The sequence below is a fragment of the Echiichthys vipera genome (assembly GCF_963691815.1).
Source record: "Echiichthys vipera genome assembly, chromosome: 11".
Classification (NCBI taxonomy): Eukaryota; Metazoa; Chordata; class Actinopteri; order Perciformes; family Trachinidae; genus Echiichthys; species Echiichthys vipera.
The window spans coordinates 31,421,169-31,439,731 of NC_139836.1; the positions used below are offsets into that span (position 1 = coordinate 31,421,169).

The window sequence follows — 18,563 nt, forward strand, 5'->3', positions numbered from 1 at the left end:
AGACTGAATGATAGCGGCACTATTTACACCGGCAGCGGTGCAGATGTGCGACATAAAAGGTTTGAACATTCACAGCAGCTCAGGAGGAGCCGTGTCTTGTTTCTGCTGCTGAGTGAAGTGACGGAGGTTAACACCAGAGGCTCCATCCAGGAGACAAAATAAAAGCGTCTCCTCCTGTGATTTCTGAACAGTCAGGAAGCTGAAGTTGGAAAACCTCAAACTGAGCTGCTCTAAGATATTTAATTGAGTTTCCTTTTAGTGAAATGCTCTGAAAGAATTTAAGTTCCCTGTGGTAATCAGTTGTGCAGTGCGTGTGTCGAGAGCTTTTATTCTGAAAGAACGGAAGAAGTGAAGCTATCTGCGTTTCCTTTGTCGATGTTGAAAGTCAAATAGTTTTCGCTCTGATCCATAGATGATAGATATAATCATAATAAATAAACTAACAGCCTGATTGCTTGATGTTTTTTTGCGGTGCGAAAGCCTGAAAAATTGTCCTTGATCCGAAAAAACATCACTTTTCACTGTGTAATATTCACGTTCTGTTAAAGTTAATAAGAAAAAAAACAGTTATAAATATATATTTAAGGTCAAATTAATCACAGGAAAAAGACTCCCCTGGTGTGTAGAGGCCTTTATACTGTTGACTCATATTAGGTCTATGTAGACTCACAGTAGGGTACACAACCTTTATAAAAGGTGGACCATTTTAATAATGCACGTACGTCATAGGTGCGCTCCTGTAGTGAAAAATATTGCACTATAGCCCGAGAACTTCATTTCATGTAGAAAAGACTCGCTCATATTGTAACAAGTAACCTGCTCGACACTGCTCCACAGAGCTTGTTAGGGCACACTCACACTGTCCGTCCATACCGAGCCCCGGGCTTTAGGGTACTTGCCCCCCTTTCCTCTCCCCCCGCGGGCCAGCCAGTTTGTACTCACACTCCTCGCGCGAATGCTTCTTGCCTGTCTATACGCCATAATGCCGTAACACGTCACACGCATTGGTCATCGTGATGCGTCGCTTTGTTTACAAATCTTTCCATAGACCAGGGAGTTTTTGTGCGTCTTGTCCAACTGTTTTTGAATATTGTCATCCGACCAAATCTGCAGTAAACACTCCACCTCTGCATCACACCAACGTCTTTTTTTTTTTTTTTGTCCTAACAGGAGCACATAAAATGACTTCAGAGCCGCTGTAGGCCTTGTGCTCGTACATGTGCAAACGTGCTTTACAAAAGCCCACCTCTCCCAAACGGTCCGTGGCAGGCAGGCGGGCTGCAGCTAGGCCCTGTAGGTCGAGTTTTAACAGTTCCGCCGCAATTTCCACCAGCGTAGCATGTTCGGCGCTTCTGATTTGAGAAATATAGGATATCGCCTATCCTTGAATAGTATCTTTAAGTGCTTCCCACAGAGTCCCACGTCAGGGGTGTCATTAAACTCTATGTAAGAGCGGATTTGAGTTGCAACAAAAGCTTTAAACTTACTGTCCGACGGTAAGTGTGAACTGCACCTCCATGCTGAACGTGGAATTGTATCCTGTGGAAAACTAATGTCAACTGTTGTAGGAGCATGGTCAGAAGTCACTATTACTACTGTAATAGTTGAGGAAGAGAGTGGGGAGGAAGGGTAAAACAGAACAAAAAAAAAAGCAATACATAAAACATAACAAAACTACATAAAGGGAACTAGACAATAACATTGTGAAAAATCTGAGGGCTACTCCCATAGAAAAAAAACACCATCTGAGCTCTGCAGCTCACAACCAAAACCTAAACTGAGCTTCCGGGGTCTCCTCCCTTAACTAATAGTTTTTAACCCCTTAAAGTCACATGGAAATAATAATAATAATAATAAAAAGTATAATAATAACGATGATTCTGAACTGACAGACAGCCATGTAAAATAAATTAAATCAGCCAGCAGAGGGCACCGAGATGCCTAAGGGCGGGCAGGTAATGAAGGCATATCTCCATATTAAACAAATGAATAGACCAGAATGCATACACTTTACTGGTGCAGGTCGCCTCTGCACATCAGACCATGATAAGTGCCAGGCTTCAGTAAAACCCTTCGACCGAAAAAGTCACAGAAAATAAAACACTTTAGATAACCCTATGGCTGTGGGCGATAAACACCCAAAACATTATTAAATAAGGCTGTTATATATAAGGAAAATATATAATAATGAACTGAAAACCCCATGTGGACGAGCTTCCAGTACCAGGCACAAAGGCCGATTAAGGATAATCTGAATTCACATAGTAATGTAAGCAGGCACAAAGAGAAAGATGAAAAAAAACAAAAAAAAAACATCAGAAAACACTGGATCTCAAATTAAAATGTCCATCAAGCAATTTCTGCTCAAAACTTTTTAACAGACAGAATATCAGCAGCCTGTCAGGAATTCAGCTATTAACAAAGCGGTCTAAAAATAAACTCCTGTCAGTCCGGGGCAGCTATACAGTCAGCAACACACAAATTCACGGTTATCCAGACAGCATGACAGCGGCTCGTCTGCGGTGAAATCAACAGCCTCCCGCAGTCATCAGGTCTCGTCCATGCAGGTGGATCTTATGAAGGTTTTCGCCTCAGTGAAGAGAGCCTTTTCCTAACTCCGTCCTTCATCATGATGACAAGCCTGTAGGGGAACAGCAACGCAGGTCTGAAGCCCAGGTTGTAATGCTCAGACATCACCTCTCTGTATTTCTGGCATTCTGCCACCACCTCCGATACATAGTCCCCGTATATGGCAATAGGGTAGTCTCTGTACTGCAGTTTCCCTCTCCTGGTGCGGGCTTCGCCTATGAATTTCTCCTTCGCCTGGCATCTGTGTAGCCTGATGATGACTGCCCATGCTCTCTGGCCTGGCCCAGGCTTCTCAGTTAGTGTTAGGTGAGCCCTGTCTCGTTCCGGAGGTGAGTCTAGGAAGCCTTCGCCGAAAACCTCCATTAGCAGCTCTGCAAAGAAGGCTGTCGGCCCCTCCACTGCTTGAGGTACGCCAACAACACAGATATTACTGCGCCAGCTGCAGGACTCCAGTTCGCTGACTTTAGCCAGTAGTGCAGCGTTGCTCTCTGTTAGCGTCGGCACATTTCGGTGGTGTTTCTGTCAAACAAGACGAATATTACGATTTGAGGACACTTCCTAGTGCCTGGAAGGAGAGACACTGCTCCCCCCGTTTTAAAATGTGTGTGTGTGTGTGTGTGTGTGTGTGTGTGTGTGTGTGTGTGTGTGTGTGTGTGTGTGTGTGTGTGTGTGTGTGTGTGTGTGTGTGTGTGTGTGTGTGTGTGTGTGTGTGTGTGTGTGTGTGTGTGTGTGTGTGTGTGTGTGTGTGTGTGTGTGTGTGTGTGTGTGTGTGTGTGTGTGTGTGTGTGTGTGTGTGTGTGTGTGTGTGTGTGTGTGTGTGTGTGTGTGTGTGTGTGTGTGTGTGTGTGTGTGTGTGTGTGTGTGTGTGTGTGTGTGAAGGCATCAGCTGTGTGTCTGAGGGCTCCGGTCTCTGAGTCTTTGTCCAGGCTGCAGAGGGACCAGCTACAAAAATTTGCCCAGTACCTCATCAGTGAGCTTCCTCAGCAGGTAACATCCATGTCCTAAGCCAGTTGCTAACTTTATAAATAAAACTATTGGACAAAATACGGCAATAATATCCCTATGGTGAATATATCTGATAAAGTATTGATCCAGTTTTGTGTCTTCAGATTCTCCCCACAGCTCAACGGCTGCTAGATGAACTGCTGTCCTCTCAGTCCACTGCCATCAACACCGTGTGTGGAGCTCCAGGTAAAGTGACAGTAATGGCAACACTTTGTTCCTAACATACAGTAATAAGAGAGCCAGCCTGAGCTGCCCTGATGTGCACTGTGTGATATTATCACCAGCGGAGAACGTTTGATCGTTTCATTCAACCTTTTGTCTGAAAATAAGAGTGTGTGTGTGTGTGTAGACCCAACAGCAGGCCCTTCAGCATCTGACCAGAGCACCTGGTATTTGGACGAGTCAACCCTCAGCGACAACATCAAGAAGACTCTGCACAAGTTCTGTGGGCCCTCACCGGTCGTCTTCAGGTACACACTACTTGTGTGACAATATTTCTATACATATTTCATAATTTCCACAGGCACTGGAAAGTTTCCGAATTTGAGGAGTACAAAATCAAGGCCTCAAAAGACTCACTGAAAGTCTTGACATTTATATTAAATTCTCAGTGCTGTAACAGTAATTAACCATGATCCATGTCTCAATCGCCGCCTCTTTCTTCCTTAGTGCCACTTAAGTAAACTCACTTGTGTGTGTGTGTGTGTGTGTGTGTGTGTGTGTGTGTGTGTGTGTGTGTGTGTGTGTGTGTGTGTGTGTGTGTGTGTGTGTGTGTGTGTGTGTGTGTGTGTGTGTGTGTGTGTGTGTGTGTGTGTGTGTGTGTGTGTGTGTGTGTGTGTGTGTGTGTGTGTGTGTGTGTGTGTGTGTGTGTGTGTGTGTGTGTGTGTGTGTGTGTGTGTGTGTGATCTACAGTGATGTAAACTCCATGTATCTGTCATCCACGGAGCCGCCGGCCGCTGCTGAATGGGCGTGTCTGCTGCGACCTCTGAGGGGCCGAGAGCCGGAAGGCATTTGGAACCTTCTATCAATCGTCAGGGAGATGTTCAAGAGACGAGACAGCAACGCTGCCCCGCTGCTCGAGATCCTCACCGAGCAGTGCCTTACCTATGAACAGGTATATACGTAACACAACAAGAGCTCTAGCTGCTTGAAGGAAACCACTCCAAAAATGAAGATGTACACACACTAGTATGGTGGTGTCAATAGCAGGATAGAATAAAAACAGTTCCTGTAGACATGGTGCGGCTGTGGCTCAGAAGCTAGAGCGGGTTGCCCACAGAAAACAACATGTTGAAGTCATTCAACCCCAAACTGCTCCATATTTAGAGAGGCTATATACCAGGGAAGGCAGGGGCACAGTGGGACACAAAAATCTCTCCTTCCAGGCACTAGGAAGTGTCCTCAGCATCATCAGGAGTAACAGTAAGACTTTTACCAATAAGAGCCAGCAGTGGGTCCCTAGTTTGGTTGAATGCTGTCAAAGATCCCCTCTGTGAAACCTTAACTTAGTTCACCTTAGACACTAAAATTTCACGTATCCAACTGTTATGAGTCGGTGGAGAAACATGTTTCCATTTGAGGAGAATGTTACGTCTGGCGAACAAGGGGGTAAAGGGGAGCTCACAGCAGGGGATTGAGGGAGGAGGGGAGGAAGCATTTGGGGCAGTGAGGGTGTGTGGGGGTCTGGAGGTGTCATGGAGACGGCAGGAGGCTGTGAGCTGAACCTATTGAAGAATCTGTTTAGCTCGTTTGCCCTCTCCAGGCTGCCTGATGACTGTCTGCCACTCACCTTACACCCGGTGATCTGCTTCATACCAGTCCACACATCCCTTACATTGTTTTGCTGGTGTTTGGCATCCAGCTTCCTCCTGTAGTTGTCTTTACAGGTCCTCAGCATATCCCTGAGTTCATGCTGCACTCTCCTCAGTTCTTCCCTGTCTCCAGACCTGAATGCCCTCTCTTTTTTGTTAAGAAGGGCTTTCAGGTCATTGATGATCCACAGCTTATTATTAGGGAAGCAGCGTTCTGTGATGCAGTCAGTCATGCTGTCCAGATCCTCTCCATGTAGCTCAACAAGTGCATCCCAGTCTGTCGACTCAAAGCAGTCCTGTAGTGCATCAGCAGCCTCCTGAGTCCACCTCCTCGCGCTCCTAGTGTGGACAGGCTGTCGCTGAACAAGGGGAATATACTTAGGGGTCAGCAGAACCAGGTTTTGGTCAGATCTTCCAAGAGGGGGAGGGCTGTGGGACTGTATGCATCCTTAGCATTTGCATACAACAGATCCAGTGTGTTACAGTCTTTGGTGAGGCAGTCAACATACTGGTGAAATGTTGAAAGGGTTTTATCCAGTGAGACGTGATTAAAATACCCAGTGATGACAAAAATGCATTAGGATGCAGCGTCTGTATCTGGGCAACAGCGGAGTGGATGACGTCACAGGCCAGCGCTGCATCAGCTGAAGGAGGAACGTACACACCGATAATGATTGCAGACGTGAACTCCCGGGGCAAATAATAAGGCCTCATCCCCACAGTCAGCTTGTCACGTCCCTGTCCGCCCGAACAGTGCTGAATTCAGGAATCGCCACGCTGTGGTCCGGGATGTGTGAGTGAAGCCATGTCTCCGTGAAACACTACACACTGCACTCACGATATTCCCTCTGAGCCTTTATCAGCGCGGAGAGCTCGTCCGTCTTGTTCCCCAGAGACCTCACGTTTCCCATGACGATCGCCAGTACAGCCAGTCTGTGTCTTTCACTCCAGCTCTGAAGCCACGACGTCTCCTCCACAGCTCCTTCAGGACCTCAGGTCTGGCTCCAGGCAGCAGTACAGGTTCACACAGCGCAATCAGCTGGTCGCGTGTGTAAACAATGCGCTCAGTGATGCAAAGATAGAAGCCCTTTGGAAGCCGTAATGCTTCCGGAACTGGATCCAGATTTTAATGGTATTGGCGACAACCGGATTAGATGAGACCTTGTGGGTTTGAGAGGGAAATATGCTGAGCGGACACCGTTACTGTTTACAGATGCAGAAGGGGTTACATACAGAAGCTAAACCCAAGAAATAAAATCACATCAAAGCCAAATTTCTCCAAAATGAAAAATGGAAAGCCCCACTCCACCTGGTTGAAGGCTTTCTCTGCCTTCAGTGCCACCACGACCTCAGGAGTGTCCGATCCAGATGAGAATATGGTACACTTTGGAGGCGGAGACTGAGGACATTAGCAAGGCCATTACAATCCACGTTTAAAAGTGAGACCGGTCTGTAGCTGCCACCTGAAGTAGTGTTCCTGTCTGTCTTCAGGAGCAATGAAATAGATGCCTCGTACAAGGTCGCTGGCAGTCATCCTTCAGGAAATTAGTCAAGGAGTCATTGAACATTCTCACAAGGATGGGGGCCAACAGCGTCGAGTACGCCTTAAAGAACTCGCCTGTAAAACCAGTGGTGGAGTAGGTTCCATCGAGTTTCACCAGTTCCTCTGCAATTTCCACCAGTCTAGCCCGTTCAGCCCTTCTTACTTGAGTGAGATACCACTTGTCCCAGGACAGGGGCTTTAAGCGCTTCCTATACACTGCTGACGTCAGGGGTGTCATTAAACTCTATGTAAGAGTGGATTTGAGTCGCAACAAAAGCTTTAAACTTACCATCTGGCAGTAAGTGTGAGCTGAATCTCCAATGGTGAACGTGGAATTGTATCCCATGTAAAACTGTCAACTGTGGGAGCATCAAGTAAAAAGAAATCAATTTGGGAGAATGTGTGGTGTACATGGGAGAAAAAGGAGAAAGCTTTACCATGAGGTTTTCTAAACCTCCAAGGATCCGAAATTCCCAACTGTGACATACGTTTTTACTGTGTGCTGATTTGGATAGTGTAGTCTGTGTAGGAGAAGATCTGTCAAGAGTCACATCCTGCACCAGATTGAAGTCCCCACTTATAATAATGCGGTGACTGTCAGCGTTTGGGATTTTTGCAAATAGCCTTGTAAAAAAATTCCCAATCGTCCCAGGTGGGCGCATAAACCAAAACTAAGACCACCGGTGTGTTCTCAAGTGTGCCCGAAAGTATGACATAACTGCCATCATTATCTAGGATGACATTTGTCGGCTCAAACAGGACCCTTTTATGAATGATGATAGCTGCCCCTCTAACTCTATCTGTAAATTTGGAATGGAATAAGTGGCTCATCCAAGCCCTTTTAATACGTGTGGTGTCAGCTGATTTGAGATGTTTCCTGCAGGAACATCACATCCCCCTTAAGGTGCTGTAACTGTGTCAGGACCTTACTGATTTAGATTGCGTTGTTCATTCCCTTAGTATTCCAGGAAATCAGACCCACTCCAGTACCTGTCTTTACAGCATTAGCCATAGGAACAATGATAATAAGTTAGAATGACACTGCATGACCCAAAGTATTCTGTAGTAGTGGAGGAAGAGAGTGGGGAGGTAGGGTAAAACAGAACAAACATAAAAAAAAAAAAAGGAACCCAAACACACATAGAACACAACAAAACAACATAAAAGAAACAGGACAATGACACTGCGACCAATCCCAGGCTACTCCCAAAAAACGTCTAAGCTCTCCAGCTCACAACTAACAGCTAAACTGAGCGTCTGGGGTCTACTCCCTTAATTAACAGTGTTTGATCCCTTAAGTCACCACTAGAAATGAGAAAAAAATAATAAACAGAAGATATTCCAGAGCAGACAAATACAAAACCATGTAAAATAATTTAAATTAAATCAGCCAGCAGATGACACCAAGATGCCATAGAGCAGGCAGGCCATTTAGGTATTTTTCTACATCAGATAAGATCTTTAAATGCCTGTATGAAACTCACCTTTCACCTGTGTTAGAATGCACATGCTGTATCGATGATAAGTGTCAGGCTTCAGTAAAGCCAGTCAAACAGTGAACAAGAACACTGCAGATAACCCTGTGGCGGTGGGTGCTAAATATTTAAAACAAAATAAAGCTGTGAAGAAATTATATAATAACGAACTGAAATCTATATATGGACGAGCTTTCGGTGCTTGGCACGGAGACCGATTAAAGATAATCGGAATTCACATAACAGTGTGAGCAGGCACAACAAAAAAAGGATGAAAAAAAACATTAGAAAACACTGGATCTCAAATTAACATGTCCACAGTGCTTTAACAGCCAGTTCGGGGCTGTTAAAGCACAGCTTCACAGTCAGCAACACACAAACTCAAGGTTATCCAGACAGCATGACAGTGGCTCGTCTGCGGTGAAATCAACAACCCTCCGCAGTCATCAGGTCTCTTCTGTGCGGCTGGATGTTATGAAGGCTTTCGCCTCGGGGACCAAAGAGAGCCATTTTCTTCATGATGACAAGCCTGGCAGGGTCTGAAGCCCAGGTTGTAAAACTTTGACATCACCGCTCGGTATTTCTGGCACTCCGCCACCACCTCCGGTGCTTAGTCCTCGTATATGGCGATAGGGGAGCCTCTGTACTCCAGTTTCCTTCTCCTGGCGCGGGCCTTGCGTATGATTTTCTCCCTCCAGGAAGCCCTCGCCGTCAGCCGCGGACCCTCCACTGCTTCAGGTACGCCAACCACACAGATGTTATTTCGAAGGCTCCGGGCCTCCAGTTCGCCGACTTTGCCAGCAGTTTAGCGTTGCTCTCTGTTCGTGTGGCCAAACGGGAAGTCCCCACCGGGAAAATTCTGACTGAACCGACACACAACTGGCCCAACCCTTCCCCTCCACCAGGACTTAACAGAAATATGACCACTAGAGGGCAGAAGGCAAAATCACACAATTTACAATAAAGTATAGCCCGCTTATTAGAGGGTATATAATTCACCTCACTTACCCCCACAAATTATAATATTTTCCATCCATGACAGAGAAACATCAGATAAGATATGTCCATGGACGCATGCATGTCAATTGATTTTGTCTAGATGTGATTTAAAAGTTACTGAGACCTATGCAATCTTCTCCCAACACATCATGGACAATAAAATCCTCTATTGTACAAAGGCAAATCAGGTGAGAAATTTTGGCAATTTAAATTTAAGGAAAAACTAATTACATCACCCAAAACATGCAATTTCTATAATTGTATTTCCTCTAGATCTGATTAAACAAAGGCTACATTGACCAATCAATCACGAAAAAAAACTTATTTATTTTTTAGGAAAAATAAAAAGAACAAATCAAATAATTTCAGTAAAATAACAACTGGTGGACTGCAGAGCCCACTGAGAATGTATTCTGACAAGAGTTAAATGACGACTGGTTCTGGGTTGTTTCTGAATAAATCCATGATTTTTGACCATTTTCTTCTTCAGCATCCACTTCTTCATTCTGGCCTTTTCAGCCCCTCCTTTCTCCTTTCAGAATCAGAAATACTGTATTGGATAAATGCAGAGCAATTATTGGAGCGATACGCAGTTCCCATTTCCCATGAAGCTTTGCTCCGACCATTCTACCTTAATTTATGAACAAAAAGACAAATTAAATCGTTGCCGATTTTATATTTGTGGTCATGAAAGTTATGAAACGTCTGAATAAAAAAAACAAAAAATCAGTAGGCTGGATTAATGAGATTAAGTCTGACACTCTAGCAACCGACGTAGAGAGACAAGTGTTATATATAGGGGTTGGACTCTATGTGTTTGGTTTATAGAAATCATGGCGACTTTCACAGGATCGTGCTTGTTTATGAATAGCTTTAACTCAATGGGCCAATTAAGAACATCACACAGGTGAGCAGTCTGCCAGCCGGTTCACTTGAGTTTATTGGCCACCAGCTAACCAGGAGATTTCCCATCGTCCCGATGGCTGCTCTGCCCCTGTGGGCAGGTCTTGATTTGTGCCGCACCATATGTCACTTATTTAGTTATAACTTGTAACAAAACATTCTCAACCCATCATAATATAACATTGTATCATGGACAATTTGATGACTTTAATTAATGTTGGTGCATTGTTCTGGTAATAATCCAGACTCCTGTTGATATGTGGACATTTAATAAAAAGCTACCTGTTCTAAAGTGTTTTCTTTGACATTCTGGCCGTGTGTTTAGATCATCAGCTGGTGGTACAGTGTTCGGACTTCGGCATCCCACAGCAGTGCCAGTGGCCACACCGGACGTAGCAACGGCCAGTCAGAGGTTGCAGCTCACGCTTGTGCCAGCATGTGTGATGAGATGGTGGTGCTGTGGAGGCTGGCTGTGCTCGACCCCACGATGAGTCCCTGCAGGTCAGGTCTTAAACTGTCACAGGATTTGGTCATGAATGGGAAAGTTACAGTGGAGATAAAAATTAGAAAACAAAGTAATTTTTTATGGAGAGGATATCCGCTGTGGCTATACTACTGATGTACTAGCATGTTTTTTTTAAATAACCAAGGCCCTTCAACAAAAAACTTTATTTTGTGAAAAAAAACGTGAGCAAAATTTGAGAACACTTTCAGATACCACCCAGTTAATCTGGCACCTGGTGTCAATTGACTTATTTGTTTGACACACCCTATTTATCTGGCAGCTCTCCTGGTTACTTTGCAAGATGGCGAGCTGCTCTAAGGTGACTGAAACCCTGAGACAGCAGGTTGTTGAGATGAAGGCCAAAGGGATGACCCTCTCAGCCATCAGAGAGAGGTTGGGCATTCACAGTCTGTGATTTCAAGAATATTGAAACTTTACAAGGACACAGATTCATTTAAGTCCCTCAAAAGAGTGCACTCCAGTGATGAGAGTACGTTAAGTTTATTTGAGTCTGATGGAAACATTATGTTGGGCGTAGGTCTGGGGAAAGACTGAACCCAAAGTGTGTAAAGAAGTGGAGGAGGAAGTGTCATGGTTTGGGGGATGTTTTCTGCAGCAGGAGTTGGGCCTCTTGTACAGCTCCATGGCACCTGACCTGCAGGGACCCCACGATGAGTCCCTGCAGGTCAGGTCTTAAACTGTCACAGGATTTGGTCATGAATGGGAAAGTTACAGTGGAGATAAAAATTAGAAAACAAAGTAATTTTTATGGTCCAGAATTTGAGAGGATATTCGCTGTGGCTATACTACTGATGTACTAGCATGTTTTTTTTAAATAACCAAGGCCCCTTCAACAAAAAATGTTATTTTGTGAAAAAAAAACGTGAGCAAAATTTGAGAACACTTTCAGATTCCACCCAGTTAATCTGGCACCTGGTGTCAATTGACTTATTTGTTTGACACACCCTATTTATCTGGCAGCTCTCCTGGTTACTTTGCAAGATGGCGAGCTGCTCTAAGGTGACTGAAACCCTGAGACAGCAGGTTGTTGAGATGAAGGCCAAAGGGATGACCCTCTCAGCCATCAGAGAGAGGTTGGGCATTCACAGTCTGTGATTTCAAGAATATTGAAACTTTACAAGGACACAGATTCATTTAAGTCCCTCAAAAGAGTGCACTCCAGTGATGGAGAGTACATTAAGTTTATTTGAGTCTGATGGAAACATTATGTTGGGCGTAGGTCTGGGGAAAGACTGAACCCAAAGTGTGTAAAGAAGTGGAGGAGGAAGTGTCATGGTTTGGGGGATGTTTTCTGCAGCAGGAGTTGGGCCTCTTGTACAGCTCCATGGCAGGGTGTATGCAAAGGTTTATGTGAACCTCCTTCGGCCACATGCAATAATTTCACTGCAACTGTCTCCCAATCAGCTGCAATTTTCATGCAAGACAATGCCCCCTGTCAGACTGCAAAACAGGTTAAGCAGTTTCTTGAAGCTAAGAATATTGAAACAATGAAATGGCCAGCCCGTTGTCCAGATCTAAACCCCATAGATAATCTCTGAAAAATCCTCTGCGACAAAGTAATAGCTAAGAAACCCACTACAGCTACTGAACTGTGGAAGAATGAACCAAGATCAAATCGGAGCAGTGTGCGAATATAGTGATGTCCTGTGGGTGCAGATGTGCTGAAGTCATTCAAAGCTGTGGCCTCTACACTTCCTATTCATTTTTGAATCCTATAGAAGAAAACATTGAACTGAAGTTCTTTGGTTATTTAAAAAAAACATGCTAGTACAGCAGTGGTATAGCCACAGCTGATATCTGTGCTCTTGCCTCTGCTTGCCATTCTGTGCTGATATACATGCTTTTCTTCTAAGATAAATTGCGAGAAGTGGCCCTGGATACCTATAAATCACTGGGACTAGGGATGCAAATTATCAAGTAATTCATTAATCGATAATGAATGTTAACTTGTTAACTTCCTGTCAGCTGATGTCGTTCACATTCACCGCAACAGGAATCAAACTTGGACACATTTAGAATGTTTATGTTTACATCTTTGAAAAGGTCTATACATAACATAAAATGCTATCTTCCTTATGACATAAAGAAAAAATGCAAATCATATTCCTTAATAAGCCTGTGAATGTTCTCATGTGTCCAGGTCATCGTTATCCTCAAAGCAATTTCAGTCAAAAGCAAATGGACTAGGTTATTTGTCTAGGAAGACGTTTCACCTCTCATCCAAGAGGCTTCATCAGTTCATGTACGCATCTGACCAGGCTGGGACTGGTCCAACTAACTGGTGTGGAGATCCAGGTATTTAACCTCTCACAGTCGAAACAAACTTCCTACTAACGACTGCCACTCCAATGGCGGTCACAAAAGGGGTCCAGTGACCTCATCGGCCTTGTGAGAGGTTAAATACCTGGATCTCCACACCAGTTAGCTGGAGAGGTGAAGCGGCTTCCTAGACAAATAACCAAGTCCAGTTGCTTTTTGACTGAAATTGCTTTGAGGACATATTCCTTAATCACTTACTTGAGGGCAGGGAACAACATTTTGGTAGCATATGAAACATATTCTGAATAGAAAATATCAAAATATTACACAGGCTGCTTAATATGAAAATAAATTGGGCATTCTCTCATCTGCGATATTGAAAACATTAATAGTAGCTGCACAAAAATAAAACAATCAGGGCTCCAGACTAACTTTTTTCAATAGCACCACTGTGGCCCTTACTGAAAATTTTAGGGGCGCAACCAGGAAATTTTAGGTGCACACACAGTAAATCAATAATAGATGCAGAAATTACAATGTGCTGTTTCAAATTCAGTGTCACATTTTTATTATGCTCTTTTGAAGATGCAAGATGGAAGGTAAACGGACAGCACCATCACTGTCATGACAGTACAATATTAAAGAATACCATACCTGCAGAATAAGTGGTGTGACAAGACGATACACGATATTAAGTCCACGAGAACGAGGCGCAACAAGATTTCAACATTAACTTTAACATTAAAATTTCAGTCTTTCCTTTACAGGGGGGCTGATTTTAGCAGAGAGCTGTTGTGGTGCTGCAGGTGTCTTTGCATAGTACTTGTGTTAGCCGCGGTGTAGCCTACATTACTCATGGAGGTTAAGTAACATGAAAGAGCTGGTCACTGCTGGGACCAAATTCACACCCCGCCCGATTCCTAGATTCCATCCCTCAAATGACCCACTGCATCCTCCCCCACTGACCCCTCTCCCATCACTCGCTCTAAGTCCAGTTCTGGCCAAATCACCAAAGACACATCATGCACCACCCCCACCTCGACGACGGAATAATCCTCTCAACAGCGTGATAACAGTACAGTATAACAAATTACAAATATTATAGATACCATTGCACCCACTAAGGTGAAAGTGGTCTCTGGCAAAAAAAGTCTCCATGGAGAAATGCCACGTTGGTAAGAATAGAAAAAGGAAACTGTTGGAAAGCTGAATGCAGATGGAGGAAAACTCTTCTTTTAGGTGTCTTCCCACAGGCCCTGAAAATGGCTTTTATTTAGCCTTTCTTAAAAAAGAAAAAATTGCGCACTTCACTAACGAACAATTATAGACCAATATCAAACCTCCAATTTATCAGTAAAATCATTAAAAAAGCTGAACAACTTCATGATAATAAACAGCTGTTTTGATGTCTTCTAGTCAGGTTTTAAACCACACCACAGCACCGAGACGGCTCTTGTTAAGGTCTTCAGTGGCATCCATTTAAACACGGACAATGGCAAATATTCAGTCTTAGTATTATTGGATCTCAGTGCTGCATTTGTCACAGTCGATCACAACATATTACTAGACCATCTGGATAACTGGGTGGGACCTTCAGGCACAGCATTAAAACGGTGTGAATCCTACTTGAAGGCCCCATTCTGGGGCCTCTTCTGTTTAATATCTACATGCTGCCACTTGCTCAGATCATGAAAGACAACAACATATGTTACCACAGCTATGCAGACGACACACAAATCTACATAAGTATATCACCAGGCGACTATAGTCCAATACAAGCACTGAGCAGGTGAATAGAGCAAATCAACAATTGGAAAGAGCAGAATTTTCTCTAATTAAACAAAGAAAAAAAATGAAATTATTGTTTTTTGAGCCAAGGAAGAACGATCAAAAGTCAGCACCCAACTTCAAACAGTAATGCTAAAAACCACAAACCAAGCCAGGAACTTAGGTTTAGTCATGGACTCTGACCTGAACTTCAACAGCCACATTAAAACAATTACAAAGTCAGCCTACTATCACCTAAAGAATATATCAAGGATTAAAGGACTTATGTGTCAGCAGGACTTAGAAAAACTTGTCCAGGCATTTATCTTGTCTTTACAGGTCTCCCTTAAAGTCAAGCAGTTAATCCAGAGCGCTGCTGCTTGAGTCCTCACTAAGACCCAAAAGTTGTTGTTGAATTGTGCTATACAAATAAACTTGCCTTGCCTTACAGCAGTGGTATAGCCACAGTGGATAGTCTATCAAATTCTGAACAATAAAAAAATAATAGTATTTCAGAATAAATCAAGAATTAATACTTTGTTTTCTAATTATGATCTCCACTCTATGTCATATCTGTGTATCTGTCACTTAAAGGTTGAATATGGAGAATGAGCAGAACACACTCATTTAGTGTCTCAAGATCGTAGTCACAACAACAAAAAATAACTCTAGCACTCGGGTTGCCAGGTTGGTCAGGAGACTGGAGTCTGTTTGAACCCATCCCCTCCGGCAAATCGCACCATAAAAACAAGTATTGCAGAGGAGTTACAGTGACAGTTACAGTCACAGCTAAGTAAAGATGAAAGTGATCTTAGCCATTTGGGCGTGCGTTTTAATGGCATTTCTCTCCTTTCTCTCAGTCCGTGGAGTGAATGCTTGGCTTATATTGACTCTGGTTTTTGCCCGTCTCCGGTCACTCAGCTGCTGGGACAAATAACGCCCCCTTCACTGAGGCTCCAAAGCAGCTACAGGATTGGCAAACTCCATTTTACCCGGTGCCAGCCTTCAGTAGATGCACCCCACAACAGACAACCCTGGCAACCAGCAACGCCCAACGCTATTGGCTGCTACAAGGGAAACAGAACGTGACAGAAAGTCATTGTCAATCCGTCAGAAAAAGTTTAATTAATTCAGACTAAATATATATATTTTATGGAAAAGCAATACTTTCATTCTGTACCCCTGAAATGCTCCTTGGGTGTGTTATTTAAAAAAATATATAGCGTATAATTAAGATTTACATACTCAACCTTTAATGACTGCATTGGACAACATATTTTAATAGTAGTAAATATAAAGTAGGGACTAAAACTGCTGACTGTATGCTCTCTTCCAGGCGTCTGGAACTGGCAGGCCACCTGAAGCAGTGGCACCTGAAAGTTATAGAGATAGTGAAGCGGGGACAGCATCGCAAGTCCCTGGATAAACTGTTTCAGGGCTTCAAGCCCGCTGTGGAGTCCTGCTACTTCAACTGGGAGGTGGCCTACCCACTAGAAGGCATCACCTACTGCAGTGCTGATAAGAAGAGTGCCACCTTCTGCTGGTCCAGGGCAGTGCAGCACCAGAGAGGAGTCAAAGCTGCTGCAGGAGCAGGCGGAGAACCTCCTGAACCAGGGGGAGGTGGCAGAGCTGAAGGTGGAGTGGGGGGAGATTATAAAGGAAGAGGCCACTCGTCCCAACAGGAGGTGGCAGTGAGACCAAAGGAGACTATACTGACCAAGAGGAAGGGTCTGTCAGTGAGCGGAGGAGGAGGAATGCTGGTCCGTCTGGGAGGAGGTGTCTCTCTGTCCCTCGAAGATGGAGGAGGAAAGTGCGTGTACAAAGGTCCTGGCTCCTCCTCTGGAGGGAAACTGAAACTGACACAGGGAGGTTCGAAGAGCGCATCTGTAGGAGGTCCTGGAGGAAGTGGAGGGACTGGAGGTGGTAAACATGCTAATGTCAAGCGGAGAACCAGCAGTGAGGACAGCTCCCTGGAGCCTGATCTGGCTGAGCTCAGCCTGGACGATGGTTGCAGTCTGGCTCTGGGGGCAGAGGCCAGCAACACTTTTGAGTTTCTCCCACCACCACCAGAGATGCTTCCCTCCCCGAGCCCATTGCTCCGAGACTCACGCAAGTACAGCAACAACAGCGGGGGTTGCAAGATGTTTGAAACGAAGCGTGCCAGCCACACTTCAGCTGCACTTCCTGCAGAGCCAGCTCCACCATGCTTCCCTTCCAAAGAGACAGTGGTGGTTGTCATGAACATGCCCAGCGCTGCAGAGAAGGAAACAGAGCTGGAGGTGGATTCTATCCAGAACAAAGATGAAGATGTAGACTCAGCTGGTAGTAACCAGCCTTCCACCTCAACCACTACAGCAAAATCAGGCACCAGTCAATCGTCTGCTAAGCCACTGCGTGGCCGCAGAGAGGCGGCATCTGCTGAAGAAGCAGCAGGCAGCGGGGCGGCAGCTGCAGGTGAACTAGCTAACCAAGGAGCAGAGGCAGCAGGTGGAGCTGCAGGCGTAGAAGCTGTGAGAGAGGATGACTATCAGGCATACTACCTGAGTGCTGCCTCAGAGGAGGGAGCAGACAGACAGCTGGCTGACAACCACCAGGACGAGGAGCCAGACATCTTCTCTGGGATGAAGCCGCTGGAGCAGGAGGGACGCATGGAGGTGAGGAAGAAGACCAAGTGTTGTGCTTCTTACGTTGTACACAGAAATGGAATGAAAGCTTTTCCACAAGCATGACGTTACACAATTTGGTTATCAAGAGGGGAATTTTAAATCTAACCTTGTATTTCTGCTATGACATCACCTCCTGTATTAAAATATTTAATCCTGAAACACTGCCAAAGACAACATTTGGTTTTGGATTGTTGCATTCTGCTACAATTGTGGTTACGATAATTTTCTTCAACTAAATCAGTAAGATTTTCAACTAGTTAATTTTCTGGTTAGGTCCTCTCTTTCACAGAGTGAGTTAAAACAATGGTGATTGATCATATGAACCACAATGAAAGCACTTGTTGCCTGTTTTCCAATAGTATTCCAATCTGTGTGTCTATGGAGACATTCCCCCTCTAAATGTAAATACACCACCATGTTAGTGACGCTGCTGACAGCGGTTGGTCGGCTGGTGGAGCACATCACTGCTGGTTATGCTGCGTTCACTTGTAATCTGAAGTCAGGAAATTCCAACTTCTGAGTCAGGCTTGTAGTAAGGGCAGAAGGATAAAAGGAATGGATTTAAGAGGGTAACATATAGGGGACGCACCAACAGTGAATGTGTTCCAATAAGTTTGCAAAAAATAGCGGCCGTGAACGTGATAAGATGGAGGCTCTGAAAGAACAGGCTTGCCTGTATCTTACTGAATAAAAACAACATATTTTAATCTTACGGATTATGACTTTAAAATCTGTCTGATTGCCCTTAGTTATGTTAGTGTTAATCTCACTTTGCCATGTGGCTACCCCACACACACAGTCTGGGATAAGGGAAATAAAACCCTCTCGCTTGACCGTATTTCTTTGAACCAATCAGAATCGTCTTGGGTGGAGCTAAGCTCGGTGCAGCGACGGTGTCCTTGCAAAATAGTCATACTTAGGGAGGCGAGCCCTGGCATTAAAATGTCTAATTCCCCGCCAATTAAAATGCTGCAAAAAAATATTGTGGAAATGCATGTGGACTGTGTGGTGGGATTCGTA

The 18,563-nt window shown here is 44.5% G+C and overlaps 1 protein-coding gene across 4 annotated transcripts in view; it reads left to right on the plus strand.

Annotated features, from left to right (window-relative positions):
- Positions 1-18,563, plus strand: part of zswim8 (zinc finger, SWIM-type containing 8) — a 55,179-nt gene that overhangs the window by 15,431 nt on the left and 21,185 nt on the right. For all 4 annotated transcript variants that reach the window (XM_083923410.1, XM_083923411.1, XM_083923412.1 and 1 more), the window contains exons 5-10: positions 3,469-3,576; positions 3,699-3,780; positions 3,944-4,064; positions 4,507-4,708; positions 10,651-10,826; positions 16,214-17,531. In XM_083923410.1, the coding sequence (XP_083779536.1) occupies positions 3,469-3,576; positions 3,699-3,780; positions 3,944-4,064; positions 4,507-4,708; positions 10,651-10,826; positions 16,214-17,531 (2,007 nt within the window). The remainder of the gene's footprint in view (positions 1-3,468; positions 3,577-3,698; positions 3,781-3,943; positions 4,065-4,506; positions 4,709-10,650; positions 10,827-16,213; positions 17,532-18,563) is intronic.